This window comes from Dicentrarchus labrax, unplaced genomic scaffold (genome assembly GCF_905237075.1).
Source record: "Dicentrarchus labrax unplaced genomic scaffold, dlabrax2021, whole genome shotgun sequence".
Lineage (NCBI taxonomy): Eukaryota > Metazoa > Chordata > Actinopteri > Moronidae > Dicentrarchus > Dicentrarchus labrax.
The window spans coordinates 4,627,307-4,645,675 of NW_026136712.1; the positions used below are offsets into that span (position 1 = coordinate 4,627,307).

Genomic DNA, 18,369 nt, shown 5'->3' on the forward strand with positions numbered 1-18,369 from the left:
AAACAGCAGGACCTCTGACATAAGTTGGTTCTCAGAAAAACATCATTTTATAACGCTGAATGTTTTTTTCTGGAGTTTTATGTTCTGATTTTCTGAACCCTCCGCTGCTCATCTCCTCAGTGACATGAGGCTGAGAAGGGGCGTGTGTGTGTCTGTGTGTCTGTGTGTCTGTGTGTAAGGGGGTGTATCAGGTGGGGGGGCAGCCTACAAAATGAGAGAGTCAGCCGCTGGAGGAGCAGATGTGAGAGGCGCACTGTAGGGGCCAGACGCGCCACGATAATTAGCCGCGGATAAATTAACGGGAATAACCGGATTATGATGATTTGAGGAGGAGAAGTCGCCAGAGTCCGGTGTCATACAGAACGAAGGATTAAGTTAGGCGTCTTCACTCCTCCGATCGCCGTTATGGGGATAGACCGGCGGCGGAGAGCATCGCTGGCTCTCACCTTGAACTTCCTCGCGTTGTTCCTGGCCGTGTCGGCTCTCACCACCAGCTACTGGTGCGAGGGGACGCGGAAAGTGGTGAAGCCGTTCTGCACCGGCCCGGTCACCACCAGGCAGTCGTTCTGCATCAGGTTCAACAGCTCCAACCTCAACGACACGCGGTTGGTGCAGTACATCTGGGAGACCGGCGAGGATAAGTACGTGATGAGGAAGTTTCACACCGGAATCTGGTTCTCCTGCGAGCAGAACATCAACATGACCGGTAAGTTTGTAGAGGAAGGTGCCGGGATGGAACCGGGACCGGAGCGCAGCAGGGCGCATGGGCTGTGCGCGCGGAGAGGTGCGCCACGGAGACCTAAGTCGATCCAGTAACCCATAAAAATAAGTCCTACTTCTAGAAACATATTCCGTAAAAAAAAAAAAAGAAAAAAATGTAATCCTGCTTTACCACAGAGCAGATCTCGGGATTAATCTCAGAAAATAATTTGAAAGTTAGATTAAAAATATCATCACAAACGCATAATCCCATATCTTAACACCTGGCCATCAGTATTGAGAATTAAAGCAGGTTTTTGTGTTCATCCAAAGAATATTACACGCAGGAGTTTCATAGCAAGGTTTTAATAAAGTGAGGATGAGGATAAGGGCCATATGATAGATAAGTTTTATTACTGTTTCCAAGTTTAACAAAATCAATCTGATAACTCAAAGGTATTTAGTTCATTATCATACAAGAGTAAGAAAAGCTGCATCTTCACCTTCCACAAACCAGAGACTGCTGCTACTTTGTTTTAAAATCTGATCAAACTAGTTGCTGATTAACTTTCTGTCCATTAAAGGATCAGTCATTGCTGCTCTGTTTAATTGTGTCATGGACAAAGCAAGATTAAATTATTTTTATATCCACTTCAGATGGATGTTTTACTCTACCTACAGCATTTACTACAGTGTGTGAAAGCACTGCAATTGATTCATGGGCCAGTTCCAGATAAGCCAGCTGAGAGCTGCATGGATCTAGGAAATGTGGCTACAGTGTCTGTGTCTGTCTCCAGACCACCATACAAGCATTTGTTCTGTTGGCACTGAAATGCCACAGAATTTTTTGGCTGGCACGCCGCTGAAAGCTGGATTTGAGGCGGGAGATTCTGACATGCTGTGTGTGTGTGTGTGTGTGGGGGGGGGGGGGGTCTTAGAGCTTGTTATTGAACGAAAGGAAATCCCTTCACAGATTGGATCAAATGGTGTTTTTCAAATTTTAGTTTAGATTCACAGCTTTACCTTTGGCACACAAAGTGAAATAGGTTACCTGTGATTTTCTGCCTCAATCTGGAAAACTGATGGAATACAGATGAAGTTCCCTGTCTCACTTTATCAGCATGTTGCAGTGGTGAATTTACTGCCACTGAGTGTCAATGAACTGTCTCATTTGTAATCTTTTCCAGGTGAAAAATGCAGAAGTTTTCTTTACGTTGCGCCTTCAAATGAAAGAGGTAAGCATACAGTTCGCACATCACAGTCCACCATTCATTCCGTAGAACGTAACGCCATTTTTCACATGAGGTGGAAAGGTTGCTCACAGCAGGAAAACCAACCTTTTTTTAAGGCCTGACATCTTCAGCTCTCTCAACGTAAAGGCTGTTTACTCTAAGTAAGTTGCTTATAGCTCTGTGGTGACCATTTTGACTGAAGTGGACATTTTAGAGAAGAAATTTAAGATCTTTTGTCACAGTGATGAAATACCGGCAATGCCTGTACCAGTCAGACAGTCGGAACATCTGTCAGCCTCAGAGAGCCGCATGTTCTCATTCTTTTTATCTTTAAGCTTACATTACATCTGAAGCCACATCAGTGGGCTCACTGCTGGTTACTTGTAATGAAAGTACACCAGGGCATTAGCTTATAGTATCTTTGCTTTGAACAAATAAATCTTCCTTTTTTTCTCTAATGTGATCAACGGTGTAATACCAAGGCTAAATCATTCCTCATTACAGTGGAGCTGTTAGTTAATAAGTAAAGTGGTGTTGCAGCAAATCCTACAGTCTCATGCCCTTTAATCAGTTCCCTCAGCCCTCCTCCTGAGCTGCTTTTCACTCTCTGCCTTTAGTCTGATAATCAGACTGTGAGTTGGCATCTTGTTTCACCTCATTATTCAGTCTGACATTGTGTTCCTGTTGGCCGTTTTATGTTTGGGAGGCGTTGATATTTTTCCAGAATCAATTACGTATGCACCCCCACATAGGTGCAGTACAGTTTGCCAGGAGCAGCTTGTTGATCAAAGTATTGTAATCAGTTATTTCTGTAAGTCAATTTACAGCAAGCTGCATAGTAGCTGCGTCATCCACACATTTTCCGGGCAATGTTTCTGTCAGCATTTTTCTGGCTGTGAGTCAGGAAGATGATGTCCCAATCCTTGAAGTAACCAGACTGTGCCAGATGGTTTATTACAAAGAACCATGAGGGACAATGTTGTTGAAAACTGTTGGGCAGGGGTTTGCAAAAAAAATTCTGGGCAGGTGATTGGATGAACCATCTGTCTATCACCAGCTATCATGGGTGAACTTCAAACTTCGGACTTCTTATGTGCCATAATGTGACTAGCATGTAGTCTACGGATGTCATACATTTTAATTTTAATCATGACCAATAAAGCTGTTCTTTCACTAATATTCTCAGTTCATTGCACCATTGCATATAAAAATATTTGTTTTTTGTTGTGTTCAGGGAATATACTGCGCCAAACTCTGTTTAAGAAATATGGCATTTTAACAATGTCCGTAACAACACGGAACACAAGATAAAGTGTGTCATCTGCCACAGTCTGACGATTTTGTCTCCTGAACTCGTTACAGTCCTCGTCGTGATTGGGAGAAGACCTTGGGAATGACAGGACTGTTTTCATAATTATTATTTCTCACTAAAATAAGTGCTGACTGGTGGATTAAATATATGCCACATTACCATCCCGGTGCCTCACAAGGTTATCCTTAAAGGTTAAGGCTGGGTAATATTCTTTTCTTAGTTTCAACAATAGACCCCACGAAAAGAGAAAAAAACAACGATGAAAAAGTGTTGCCTGTGTTCTCCTGTGAATAAATAAATTGAGCGTGTTAGCATGTTAAATGGTAATGGTGAATAGCTCAAACTTGCAAAATATCAGCAAAGTGCAGCAGACTGTAATTCATTGTGAAGATATTAGGTTAAATAACATGCTATTAGACGACCTGAAATCTTAACCTGATGATGTTTCCAGATGCGTACAAAGTGCGTACATGTCTGCAACAAATTTCATGGTAATCCATTCAATTGGTGTTGAGGTATTTTAATCTGGAACAAAGTGGTGGACAGACCCACCAATCAGTAATGATAATAAAATACTAATAAGGAACAACATTGTTCCTAATAAATGTGCTATTTCTTCCTGCTTGAGCAACGTTCACTAAAAACTACAGTGCCCAGCCACTTAAGACATTTCTTTAAAAACATCTATATTTGTGTGGTGTTTATTTAAATACAGAAATCTTCAGACCCCCTTGGAAGCCGGTGCATTTACACAGTTTGGTGTTCTGGTATTGCACGACCACTAGGGCTGGGTATCATTGGGATTTAATAGACACCAATAGCAATATACTGCTTATCGATACCAATACTTATCAATACTCTTTGATACTACTCACCATAATTTGATGCAAAAAATGACGACAGAAAGACAACATGAAAAGATGTTAAGTTATTTTATTATTACGTTTTTGCAGAAATAAGTAAAATTGTTTCCTGAGTTGTTGAATTGTCGTTCAATTTAGAGTGAGCACACACTTTTGAACGTTTTGCCCTGTCAGCTGCTTATGTAACGTTACATAAATACAGATAGCAGTATCATTTGTCCAGGAGCTTATCTAAATGTTGGTACTGACCGTTTAATATGGGTTCTCAATGCGCATCCCTAATGACCCCGTTCGCTTTACATTCACTTGAGAGCATCAGCCTCTTTTGCTACAATTTCATCTGCATGCCACTCTGGTATCATATGATTAAAATATTAGATCTATCAAAGAAAAATGAGAGGAAAATCTCTTACGAAATGAGCTTAATTTTTAAGACTTTAAATGTCCTCCAATAACATTTTCCTTAATCCCCTTTTTCATATTATAAATTTAATTTAAAAAATCTTTTACTGAAGTGTAGAATTCAATTCAGAGCAGGTAAAAAAAAAAAAAAAACTCAGCTGAAGGATATAAATCATCATATCTAATTCATAATTCATACAGGGATATTTTTGGTAACAGACATATTACTTTAGTCCACTTTGTGATTAACTACACAATAACTACCTGCCCTTGGGTGATATATGCAATTACACTACAGCTTACATTTGCAGGATTTTTAATCCGTTGATATTTTGTCCCACCACGCACACCGACCTCAGCTCAGGATGTTGTACGTCTCTTGATGGATCATATATCCTTTCTCTGACTGTGAAGGTTAATGATATGGGTGACGGGGTCAATGATCCACCTTTCCCGATTCTCCCCCCCTTCCTCCTTCTTTCCCCCGTCCTTATCCTCCCCCTTCACCCTTGCTTACCCATATTCTTTCTCAATTCCCCACCCCCCTTCCCTCTTCTCTCTCAATTCCTATCACTGCACCCGCTCCATCACTCACTCAACCGTGTTTCACCTCCTCCCCCACAACATGAATATGTCTTTTTTTTCCCTTCTTCTTTGCTATTTCTTTTTCCTAACCAATTCTCTCCGTAGGAGTGCTGTGGCTGTGCATTGTTGCCGAGTGCCTGTACATCCTCCTGCTGGCCACCGGAGGCATCCTCATGTCCATAGAGGTGTGTCACTTTGGCAATGTCATCGACGGCCTCAAGCTCAATGCCTTCGCTGCCATATTCACTGTGCTCTCAGGTGAGTGCCGTCACAGTATTTGCTGTCTTTGCCATCAAATGGAGTCCAGTTGAATGAATCTAATCCAAATGTTGAAATTAGATGGCTGCAGACCTCATCTCTAAATATCTGCCCCATGTTGTTTTTTTGTTTTCGTCGAAGTGGAAGTGAAATTTAAATTCTCCTCACTTTTTGTTGGAGAAAATGCACAACTTTAACAATACGTTACCAGTTTTCACAAGAGGATAAAACAGTTTTTGGATGTTTGCACGATGTAGCTGTGTTAAGGCTTTAGGTCTTTAAGTGGATACTGCAGAATGTCAGTAAATACAAGAGGTTTTTTCACCCTCTTCAACCAGCCCACATCGGCTATCAACTGATTGTCTTTACGTTGTTCAACACTTGCGAGGACCCATCCTGCTGGTAATTTTGTATTCCACTCGGAAAGTGGAAGCTAGCATGCTAGGTTAACTAGAAAGTGAGGACTATATAACCTTACTTGTTAACGTTATTTCCACTAGATATTACTTTTCGTTATATATTATTCGTCACAATATATAAACTCCTACCGAGTAGGAATGAGGGATTCTAGCTAGCTGCTGTCTCTTTCATGGGTCCATGTCTGGTTATAAAAGACCAGACTGTCAAAACTCACAGTAACACGTAGTCCTGTAACATCAGCATTCTGTACGCTACCTTGTGATTTGAATTTGATACCAAGTAACGCATAGAATCACGGAGTAACATAGGAACTAAATGGCTAGCAATGTCGGTTCCCAACTATTTGTTTTGTGTTTGTGTGACAAACTGGTTTTACTCGTCACTGCAGGAAAATATATCAAATTTACATTTGTAAACAAATACTAAGGAATATATACTGATATCTTAGCAGAAAATAATATTCATTTCAGTTAGAGCTTAAAACAATTGAGTCCTTAGTTCTAGTTCCAGGCACTTGGCCAATCACATACCCAGCCCAGTTGCAGCCCCTCAGCCCCTGAGAAGATTTCCAGTTGGTTTGCAGTCTGCCTCCCTCTCTCGGTGGAGGACTTAACAATGACCTTCTCTCTAATCCACTCTGTGAAAATGATCCTGACCACCACACTCTGGGCAGTGAATCAGCAGTGCAAGATGCTCTGCTCAACAGCAATGACTCGCAGCATTTTAGTGACTTGACAGGTTAGGTTCAGGAAATGTCTGAAAGAGCCCGAGGCTGAATAATTATAGCCCCTGTAAAACCTGGGTTCTGGCATGTTCTTTGATGACCATATGCACAGTATCTATTTTATTAGAAACGCCTCGGTAGTTCCAGTAAGGCTGCCTTTTTGTTCTACAATAGCCTGAATTCTTGGGTGCATGGAGTCAGCATCGTGGTGGAAAGTAATGAGGGAATCTCTGTGCACTTGTTGCAGTCATCATTGGAAACTAAAGCGAAAGGGGCAGTCTAATGTCGTCTATCACGGGTAAATCAATCAGATCAACCAACCCTATCACGTAGTCAAACTCTTACTGAAGCCAGTTGGGAGAAGAGCGAAAACGTCTTTTCCATCGAGAAAAGCCTTGAGATCCATTCGTTGTTCTTCTTTTAATGAAGAAATACTCTCTAGTTCTGATACAATGGATGCTAGCACCAATCATTTTAACCTACACTAACCTTCATGGAAGTCGTCTTTGTGTTTTAATGAATGGTTTCTTCTCGGCCGTCACACCTAGCGCCCACCCCTGTAGCTGCCAGTACTTCCTCCGTACATTACCACTGTAGTTGGGCCAAAAATATATAGTTTGAAGCCTGGAAAGATGGATTCTCACCATGATCTCGTTTTTCTTGCGAGTCCAACTGCCTCGCAAATTTAGAGTTCTTGATGAACAACAGTTTATCCATCTGCCCAGCACTTCTTAACAGCGTCTCCGGCTTATAGCATGAGTTGCCAGATAGGGTCAGTGAGCACAGTTACCCAGGACAGAAACCTTCTTTACAGGCACTAATGTACCAAACCTGGAAACCTCACTGTGTTGGTGGGTGTATTTTCGAACTTGAGTCAAGCCATTTCCCCCTGCTTCCAGAACTATTGGATAGCCTAGCTGTACTCACAGACAGCTCTGTACTTTACTCATAGAGCAGAGAATGGTATTGATCTTCTCAGTTCTTCAGGTCGTTACAGTAGCTCCTGCAAATTCCAGGGGACCATTTTGTCTGTTTGCTTTCAGTCAGTCTAAAAGACTGGCCAAAAGTCATAATAGACATGTGGGAGTAAGACCAAGGATGAGGACCACAGTTTCCCTTTATGTCTTTATTAGATTTAGGTAAGGAGAGTGAAGTCACTGTCATATTCCTCGAATTATCATGAGATCAGAAAAAATGATCTTCTTTAAAGTCCTCAGCTTTGGGTCAGTAAAGGAATGATAAGCAAACACAGTTGTGTTTGCTGTTGTTTCATTGTTTGACACACTTCTGACTCTATTGACAAAGATTTGGAGAAACTCTTTTTCAGAAACACAGGATATTAAAACCTTGCTGAGCATGAGGTTGCATATTGATCGCCTTGGAGTTAGAAATGGGATTCTCCTAGTCTGACAAATGCTTTGATTTTAGACTAAGTACAGAGTCAGAGTAAGTCCCCTTTGATCTAGTTGGCATGTGGAGCAATAAGAGGCTGTGCCCTTACTGGTTAAATATCCTTCAAACTTTGTTTTAAATGCTTGGTTCCTCATTAGTGTCATGTGACATCCATCTGTTCTTGTTGTGCAGTTCAGTACAAATGACATGTCTGCTTTAATATCAGGAAACAATGAGGTACATATAATTCCGAGAAACAAGAACCAAATCAGGAATTCTGAGTTAATCCCGCACACACCATCCTGCTCAGTAAATACTCACAAGTACACTACTTTTATATATTCATCCGCAGCCAAAAATAGTCCCCAACAAATCGATGTTTGTGCCTTTTCATGTAACTTTTCTACAATGCCTAGTTGATTTAGGAAATTACTAAGCCTTTTTGTAAAAACCAAATTATATATTTATGACTTAGGTTGAATGGTTTACATCATCAAAAGGCATCAATGGGCTAGGGATTTAGAGCCACAGACAGATTTTGGTCTTTCAATTGAATAAGGGCCCAAAGTTGATGTTGCCATTTTTGTGTCACGTGTAAAGCACCATCACAAATACCTCACAAGTTTAAGTAGAATTGTACATACATAATTCATACATGTTTACATAGTGAGCAGAATTTAAAACAGCCACACTAGATGCTAGCCATCGAATTAGTAAACATACAGAATGTTACATTATTGTAATACATTTCTTCTGCTTTACAAAAGCCTAGTTTCTGTCAATAAATATATTGCCTATTGTTGACATGTCCTTTGGCAAGGACAGAGCAGTGTGTGTGACTATGAGTGTGTGTGCTTGTGTGGCACTGTAAAGCGTTCTGCACAAATGTGTGATAAAGTAAGTGCAGTCCATTTACTATGTATCATTTAGCAGCTGATTCAGAGCTAATCAGGAACAATTCATAAGGTAGTGTTCAGTATGCATATTCAGATAGCTAAGCCTAATAATTAGACACTGGCTCATTAGCATGTATCTATCTGTTTTCAAGTTATTACTGCTTTTGTTATTCAGGATGCTTGTAAATTTTTTTTTTTTTTACTTATTTTTTGGCAACTGCTCAAGAATTTGTGTACCTTAAACCTGCATTACTTGGTTTCTTTTGGCCACTTGGGGGAAGTAGAGCTAGCAGTAGAAATGTACATATTATCACCTTGGTTGATAACTATCTGCAGATCCAGCAGAGATAGAGCAGCATTAGTATTCATTTGGAGTCATGAAAGTCCAATATTCTCTCTCTTTTAGCTCTGTTTTGGTCTCAGCCAACTCCTGAGGGATATATCTCTTTAGCAACAAAATGGTCCACTAAGTTCACCCGCTATCAGCTTACTTTGTCTGCCTGCTGTTTGGTGCCGGGCAGTGTATGAGCTGATGCCTGCTGCTGCTGGAAATGAGGTTAATGAGACTGAACCGAAACAGTAAAGCTGGAGGCTGTAAAAACAAAACAAATGAACTGAAAGACGCTAAAACGCTCTATAGCTTTAAAGCTAACTACAGAGAGTCGGGAGGTAATTCTCTTTGTTTATCATATCAGTGTTGGGCAGTAACTCATTACTAGTAATAATATTAAAGTAATAATATAACTTTCCCTAGTAACTTGTAGTGTAACTCATTACTAATACATTTCAGTAATAATGTTAATTAGTTACAATATTACTTTTGTTGTCACCTCACTACTGATGTGAAATCCAACAATCCAGTCACATCCTTGGATTCATTTTCGTAATCGTGGAGGTAACTAGAATGGAGGATAAAACAGGTTTTATTATAATGGGTCCATTATCTGTGTCTGTGAGTATCTGTTTGTGAAATGTGATTAGTGCACTTTTAATATGAAGTTACTCCATTGAATGAGGACTGGACAGGGCTTTTGTACAGAAGCCCAAATAATTTTTGGCATCCAAACAAGAACAGGCAACAAGGTGAGAGGTATACCTAACTAGCTCCCACTTGCCACTTTTGTCTTGGCAGACGATTTCTGGAAATATTACAAGGTCCTTAGCAACCTTGTACAAATACCCTTAACAAAACTTCAGCTCTTGCTCCACATCCCAGCATCGCAGGGTAAGGAAAACTGCAAGAAAACATTTGGGTTTCTGTGCATTCTACATCTAGCATGCATGGGGCATAGGTTTTATATTGAGCTGACACCATGTTAAGTATCAGTGTATCACAACAGAAAGGAATTGTTGACCGCCTTTCAGCCGTCCACTCGTGGCGTCCTCATCTTTTCGTCTTCAGCTGACAGGAGTTGAACCCGGCATGCTCTCCTGCTGCTGATGCTTCTAAAACACGAGCTTGAATGAGTTATGCTTTCACAGCCCTGCCCTGGCGTTTTGCCCGTTATAACTTTCAGTCGAACAGTATCTGAACCTGTCAGCCCTGTCTGCATGCGTTATGTTTTATTTATACGTGACTCCCTGTCTGGAGAAGTGAGCTGTTTGCGCAAACGGAGGGATGATCCCTACTAGGTTCACACTCAGAGTAGTTTTTATCCTTGAGGAAAGAAATATTCATTTTAACATTTTTTATAGCGTCTGTCCCAGCCTGCTGGCTTTTTAACTGCTTCCCAAGCTTATCACAAAGGGGTTTAGTGTGCTTGTAAAATAAGGAAGGCATTTAAAAGTTGTTTCTGTTTTTAATGGGCTGAATAGATTGAGAGTGGTTATGATAATGAGGTGCAGGGGAACAATACAAGGGACCAGATTAACTTTTATTATAGCTGTCAATCATCTGGGGGATGATGAGAGCGCATGAAGAGGTAGTATGTGAGTACATGATAGGAAAAAGAGTGTGGAAGAAAGACAAAGAGAAAAAAGTTCTGCAATAAATGGCATTCTATTAAATTTGGTGCACTCCCCAGTATGTATGTGTGCCCACAGGTAAATTGTGGTGTCAGCAATAACTGAGAAATCTTACATCCTGGTTAGTTTACCCTGTATTTACCTGGGTGGGTGGTAGGTTGCAGTTAGGTGAGGCTAAGAGGGTAAAATGCCATTCACTGGGGTAGGGGGGAGGGAGGGATGGCGGCTTGCTGTGAGACTGCAGCTTTCATTAGAGTTTTTTTTTTCATTTTCCTTCAACTTGATTTAATTTAGTTTCGCTGAATTTCCCAGGGTCCATCTCTGCCTGTATCAGTAATCTTTTTGCTAATATATGCTGCCCTTTTTTTGCACTTCTTCAACATTCCTTTTAAAGTTTTCCGCTGCCAAGCAACATTTGTACTACACAGTGAAACAACGCCTATCAGCATTAACATACTATTCCTGAGGTAAACAAACATGTGGCCGGGCTATAATTACAAGAGGGATTTAAATCAAGTCCTTCCAAAGTGGCATGGCGTAGCAAACACAGCACAATAAGAAGCTGTGGCCACCACGCACACTCCTCCCTCACCCACAGCATCAGACCAGGAAGAGGAAGAGGAGGGAGAAATAAATGTATATGTATGTATGTATGTATGTATATGCCCCCCGCCTTCAAGATGTGTCATCAGCAGTATTTTACAGGAAGAGGCAGGAGAGGGATTTTGATATAAACGTAATAAAAAAAAATTCTCCTAGATATATTTAGCATAATGGAAGAAAAAGGTCAAATCTAACACATAGGCGTAGGGACTAAGAAATAATTATTTATATTATTTAAATATTTTATATTACTGTGTCTTTAAAGTAAGAATCTTTTGTTTACAGTAGTATTACAGTTCACCAGGCATTCATCGCACTGACATGCCAAAAAAAAGAGATATCACAGATTGTGATCAAGATTTTTATCTTCCACAGTGCAGTGAATATGCAAGATCTCTGTTATTGCACAGTGTATATGGGGCCTTTAAAGGACCAGTGTGTAGTTGCAGCTAGTAGCGAAGTTGCACATTGCAACCAACTGAATACTGCTCGCTCGTTACAAGCTTGTAGGAAAAACTACTGTGGCTGCGAAACTCTGATGTCTATTTCCGATGGCTTGTTTCCAGTAACATGCAGTTGTCCCCAGTTCAGGGATTCTTTCTCTTCTTTGATAATTTACTAATTAAAAAAGTAACTGTGTGCAGCAGAAATGTGTTTTTTTCCTGCTTTCTTATCTTAATCATCAATCAGATTTGTTTTAATGAGGTGGGTCCGGAATCCAGACTGGAAAATATAGTCTCTCAGCTAACTATTGTACCCTTAGTCAATCTTAATTTTTTGATCAAATAGATAAAATACAAAAATGAACCAAAATAAAAGTTGGTATTCTAAACATGATAATTTAGACATAACATGTATCATAAAGCTTTCATTGAGGCTTGAGCCCAACATGTCTTAATAAAACAGAACAGAAAGAAGAAGGAAAGAGACAGTCGGGCACTGTGGTATGTATTTATTCATAGATCAGAACTCCATCAAAAACTTTTCTCTTATTCATTCATTTATTCATTCTTTCATTCATAGTTAACCCTGCTGCCCTCCAGTGGCTGGTGTCGAGCATGGCGATATTTACTGCTGACACTAGACCCCATTCTCTCTGTAATACAGCTCAACAGTGTAAGGAATGCCACGTCTATCATGCTGTGTGTCCTTGTTAAGTGCTGTGGCACTAAAAATAAACAACCTGGATTGACACTTATTGACTTCATATGATAATCGGAGCTTGTGTGAGCAGAACATGCATAATTTCCACATGACGGAACGTGCCAAGACTCCGATCTCAGATTTGTTCCACTCATCCTGACACAAAGCTTCCTCTGATCTGCATAACATTATGATAATATTGCACTGGGAGATCTTTAGGAATAAACATGAGCACTGATAGGGATGAGATGGGAATTTAGGTGTTTGGTGCGGAATCTGGTGCGTACTTGTTCAGTCCAGGGATTTGGGGGGCTTATGTAGTAATCGGATTGGTAGGCTACACATGCTGGTTTTTAGTCCTGTTCTATTTTATAGGCATTGAGAAGTCCAGCGTGAGGAGAGCCCAGAGCCTGTGTGCTGAGCTGACAAGATCTGGAACATAACCAGGAAAAGAAAAAGCACCACACAGACACAAAAGGAAAAAATAAATGAAGGGGAGCAGAGAAAAACAGACGAGGAGAAGTGTACTTGAGAAAGGAACAATGAGCAGCACTGAATGGAGCAGGAAGACAGAACCAGTTGCAGAACCCTTAAATGAACTAACATTGTACCGTCATTCCTGTGGATTTCTCCACATGTAAAGACATTGTGTATGGGGCTGTAGTTACAGTGACAGTACATATTTAAAGATTCTGAAGGGTAGTGTATTCCTATGGCTTTCCGAAACCAAAAACACAAGAATAAAATAGTAAGGAATGGATTGTTTGGAGCATGTTAGCATGTCCGGCTAACTACCTTATAATTTACAGTAGGAAGCTAGCATTAATTCCAAAGCCCATGACCACGAGTAGCTAAATATGTTACAGGTTACGTAGGAAAAAATCCCGCCAGTCAAGATACTATATCCGAGTGTAGGCTAACGTTTGGAGCTCTGTCCTGTTCCTAAAGGGGAAGTTTATATTCCAGCAACCCCGGCCAACATTACACGACATATAAACCTCAAATTTTCTCTTCACCGGGGTTAGGCCTATGTTAGAACAATTAACATTTTACTTACACTTCCAAAAGCGAAGCCAAAATATCCCAGATACACCCATCTTCCTCTGGTGACATCATTCACACATTGGCTTCACTTTCGTCCATCTTTATATATGTCGATGAGCTACATGTCTTATACGTGCATCAGTTGCTCAGGCTAGCCTGCTGACTTTTTACCTGAGACATGTAGCATTAGCATTAGCCCCTTAGCATTATGTAGCCATCATGTGCACGTTTAGAAGATGTTTGCAGGGTTCTGGTTTTTAAAAATGTCAGCTGAAAAAAACACAAAAAGAAAATACGCCGCACAGCTGGAGTTTTTAAACAACTCTCCTTCTTCAGCTAACTAGGGCTGAGAAAATCTGCTCGCTGTCAGCCCACAAAATCAACAGTCCCTGCCTGGAAATGAGAAGTCTGCTTTTGTCACAAAAAATCACAATGAATGAATTTTGAGTGATAAATCTGCCTCCCTCGTCATTATGAACTGCACTGTGTGAGAGCAGAAAGCTTGGCAACAGCAACCGCGGGGACGCAGGGCTTAGCAAACAGTCAATTCTGTCTCTCTCTTTGCCTCTTTTTCTCTCACAAACAAAAACACTCAGACTGGATGATTAGCATATTTATCCCTCTGTATCTGCCACTGCACCAGTTGATCCTATTTGTAAGTCATAGGCAGAGGCTTGTGATTTATGCATGAATAAATCATTTATCTAAATTGTTGTGTGAAATTCACTGCGAGATTTATTTATCCTGAGTTTATGAGAATGCCCTAAACAACCAAAGAACCTAACTAACTAACTATTTGTGGTTGTTTGGCTGCACGCTGACATCATTTCTGCTGCAAATGAAGCTTTTTGTGCAGTCTTGGGTCCAAGGTGAGACTCACTGTTATGCACTTTTCCCATATAAAAGGTGGACCAGGTATGACTCATTATGCATATTAAATGTGACTTACTCAGATTGGAGGAAGAGAAACTAAACATAGCGATCCCACAATGTAAAATACTCCATTACAGGTGAAAGACTTTTCATTTTGTGTCAAATATTGGATCATTCAATCTCTTTGGTCCTCTAACAGTTATTTAAAGACATACTATATAACATTTCTGCATTTAAATGTCTATAATCACTAGACTTATGTTATATATGTAGTTGTTACTTTACATTATCTCAGATGTTTCCAGCAATGTTCAAACCCAGAGAAATCCAACATTTTATTCAGGTAACTCCCGTGTAAGAACCAAAGGTGTCAGATACGTCAGAGAGCGAGGAAGGAAGTTGGCAAATGTGGCTTAACATAATGTGGTTACTGGGAGTGTGCGTCTCTCCTATATAAGACATTTAGGCTACGCTGCAATTTAGGGAGCATTTACATATACATGCATACATATACAAGAGTATATTTGGTATGATAAGGAAAAATGCCGTAACATGTGTTCTGCAGTGCATATGTGTGCATATCTTTGACATTTAACTTGTCATGATTTCATAGATATCAAATCAGCCTGTGGCACAAGGGACTATACTGTTTTTTTCTGAAAATGGTAGAAAATACTCTAGAATAAGCAGTAAAAATTATTATTATTATTTTCAGTACACATGTGACGGTCTCCTATCTATATATTCGCTATAAATAAAAGTTGCGCACAACTATTATTAGTCATACAGCATGTATTAAAATTAGGGGTCAGTGGTCTAATGTGTAACTATAGTGGGGGTCCTTTAGATGAAAAGCCCTGTATTAGCTTATCATGTGTTTTTATGCAAAATCTTAATCTGTAAAGTAACTGTATATGTGAAAGAAATGTGGGACAAAAAACTATAATATTTCTGTAGTAGAGTATAAATGGGAACTTAAAAGAAATGGTATATTCAGGCTAGCATAATGTAACACTGCCACCAAGTGGTGACTGAAGAGAAGTGCAAGGATTGGCCACAGAGGAGGATGTCAGGTTCTGTCTCATCTCTTGTCCCCTCTCTGTCTGGCAGGTCTGTTGGGTATGGTGGCCCACATGATGTTCACCACAGCCTTCCAGCTGACTGTCAGCCTGGGCCCGGAGGACTGGAAACCTCAGACATGGGACTACAGCTGGTCCTACATGTGAGTTCACATACAGCATTTGACAAGGAAGACTCTGTGGTACCAGCCAGTGACAGAATGGGCTTTTAGAAGAACAACTTTAATTACCTTCATTCATTTAGACAGGAATTAGGAATATTGAGTATTGACAATATTATCTGGAATTAAGATCTTCACAATTTCCTGAATTTTCCCAGCTGACATGTTGTCCACCCAGCTGTCCAAAACCAAAAGATATTTAGTTCAATATCAAAAAAGATTAAGAAAACAAATAAATGATAAAATAATGTTAAGCTACTGTATACATATTTTACACAAACGTATGTGGACAGCTAAACATTATAAACGTATGTGGTTGTTGCATCTTATTCCAACACCACAGGCATTACTCTGCTGCTTTTTAACAGCCTTCACTCATTATGGGGGCTTTCCACCAAACTTTGAGACCAGGCTACAGGGAACTGATCCCCTTTACTGAGGTCCAGCACTGATGTTGGGTGATAAGGCTCTGTATTCGACTTCACCCCAAAGGTGTTGGATGGGGATGAGATCAGGGCTCTGTGTAAGGTTATAGTTAACTAACACTAAACAAGAAACAGTTAACAAATAAAAATAAAAACTAATTGAAACAATATTGTGTGCTTACAAATCTGTCAACACAAGAATCATTGGTGCATATGTTTATTGACACTCAGATGTCTACATGACTTTAGGGTTAGGGTTAGTAATAAATGCTTTTGTATTGTAATTCCTATTCTGAACCTCTTAAATATTGCCCTTGACAAATACCCTCCATATTATAATAAAACAACAAGCTGAAACAAGCATACCCACTCAGGAAACTAAATCAAACTAAACAAAATTAAAAGAAATGAAAATAAAACTAATGAAAATGAACTCCTTCCTGAACAAACTGGGAAAATAATTTCTTTATGAAGCTGGCTTTGTGCAGGGGGGGCACTGACAAACAAACTGCTGCCACAAAGTTAAGAACACAGAAATATCATTGTATTCTGAAGCATTAAGATTTAATTGGAACCAAAAGTACACAATCTTACATGGTGCATTTAAACTCGCAGCTCTTATACATTTATTGTGGAAGGTCGTCAAAAACAGGCATGTAATTATTGTTTTTTTCTAGGTTTGCTTGTCTTATGATCACTTATGATAACGGGCTTTGTTTCCCTGTCAAACACTAATTACTAGTTGATCACCAAAAATGGTCTTGACAGCTTGTTATGCTGAGACGGAGTAATTGTTATTTCACGATAATGAAATATAAAGACAACTTGTTTTCATTAAATAATTATTCAAGAAAGCAAGCGTGTTGTGTCAAGGTCATAAAGTAACTTAAAAAATATTATTTTAAGTTTTAAAAAATGATCCTTTGTTCCTACTTTTAACCCTCTCTGGCCCCTGGAATGTTATCTAGTTCCTATTTTCAGAGATTTATTACCTCTAGAAATAAACATATTTTTCCACGATGTCGACCTGTTTTTGTCTCTTACCTTTAGTTTGGCGTGGAGCTCCTTCACCGCCTGCATGGCGTCCTCAGTCACCACCATCAACCGCTACACCAAAACCATCCTGGAGTTCAAGCACAAGCGCAGGAACATTGAGAAGAACCTGAAGATCAAGCAGAAGCTGCTGGAGCTGGACTCTCCGGAGCAGGTGTGGGACATGTACATCAGCTCGGTGCCGAGCACCGCCGAGGAGCTGCTGGATCTGTCGTCCAACGGTCGCAAGCTCTCCAACACCTCCATCTTCCTGGACCTCAACGACCTGCCCGACCCACAGGGAGAGGAGTACTGCTAGAGGAGCTGCGTGTAGCATTTTCAAACATCAGTAGGTCATTGTCATGTTCAGTGTGGTTCAATAATATGATTACTGTAAACAATATGAGGCCATGGTTGAGAGTCCTGGTGATGCTGAGTACCACATGTTGCTAACATGTTAGCGAACACTTCTAAAATCTAGCAGATACAGACAACGTTACCGTTAATTTGGAGTCCCGTTTCGGACCAGCTGATAAACGTAAGTCCGTTATTCACTTTACATTTAGCTCCTGATTTGGTCTTTACTAACTCCTATGAATTATAAATGGTCCTTTAGCTTTCACCAGCTAGTTGCTAACTTCATCTGTCTGCTGTTTGGTGGGCAGGTAGTGTACATTTTTTCTGGAAACAGAGTTTGGTGAGACGGAACTATATTACAACATTGTGTGTCTAAAAACCAAAACAATGAGATATAAGAGGCCAAAACATTTTTTTTAGAGGTAAGTGGCGCTGAAGGGTTCAGTAATTCTCTGTGGGTTCAATGCTACCAGCAACTTACTGTTACACATCGTTGTTTAAGACGTTGTTGTTAAGCTTAAAAGCTTAAAAATACCCATTTTGTCTGTCTGTACTATTAAGCTTGTTTTTTTGTTTGATGAAGTGCGGGATAATGTTTTAACAGGCTCTTTTTTATTTTTTGGTTAGATGGAAGTATGACCACATAATATAACCATACACCTGCTGTTTAGGTATTATTCAAACCAAACCAGGCACAAAAGAAAAGTTCTTGACCTCAGTGTTTCTGCTTACAGCCCCGGTTTAGGTTTAACTGTCCAATAAAGACAAATATAAAGGAGAGGATTTTTCCAGCGGCCTTTAACTCCCTCCAAAGCCAGTCCCATTAAGTGTAAATTACAAGATAAGGGTTTGCAGTCTTTCCCGCAGTGGTCTCAGTTGTTTACAGGAACTATACTAATGTTCC

General features: G+C 40.0%; 1 protein-coding gene across 1 annotated transcript; it reads left to right on the forward strand.

Moving 5' to 3' along the window:
- Positions 1-215: 215 nt before the first annotated feature.
- On the forward strand, positions 216-18,009 carry gsg1l2b (gsg1-like 2b). Its single transcript, XM_051418514.1, has 5 exons — positions 216-706; positions 1,887-1,934; positions 5,199-5,351; positions 15,522-15,633; positions 17,127-18,009. Exons 1-5 carry the CDS (start codon positions 406-408, stop codon positions 17,425-17,427), a joined length of 915 nt encoding a protein of 304 aa, XP_051274474.1. The 5' UTR covers positions 216-405; the 3' UTR covers positions 17,428-18,009.
- Positions 18,010-18,369: the final 360 nt, after the last annotated feature.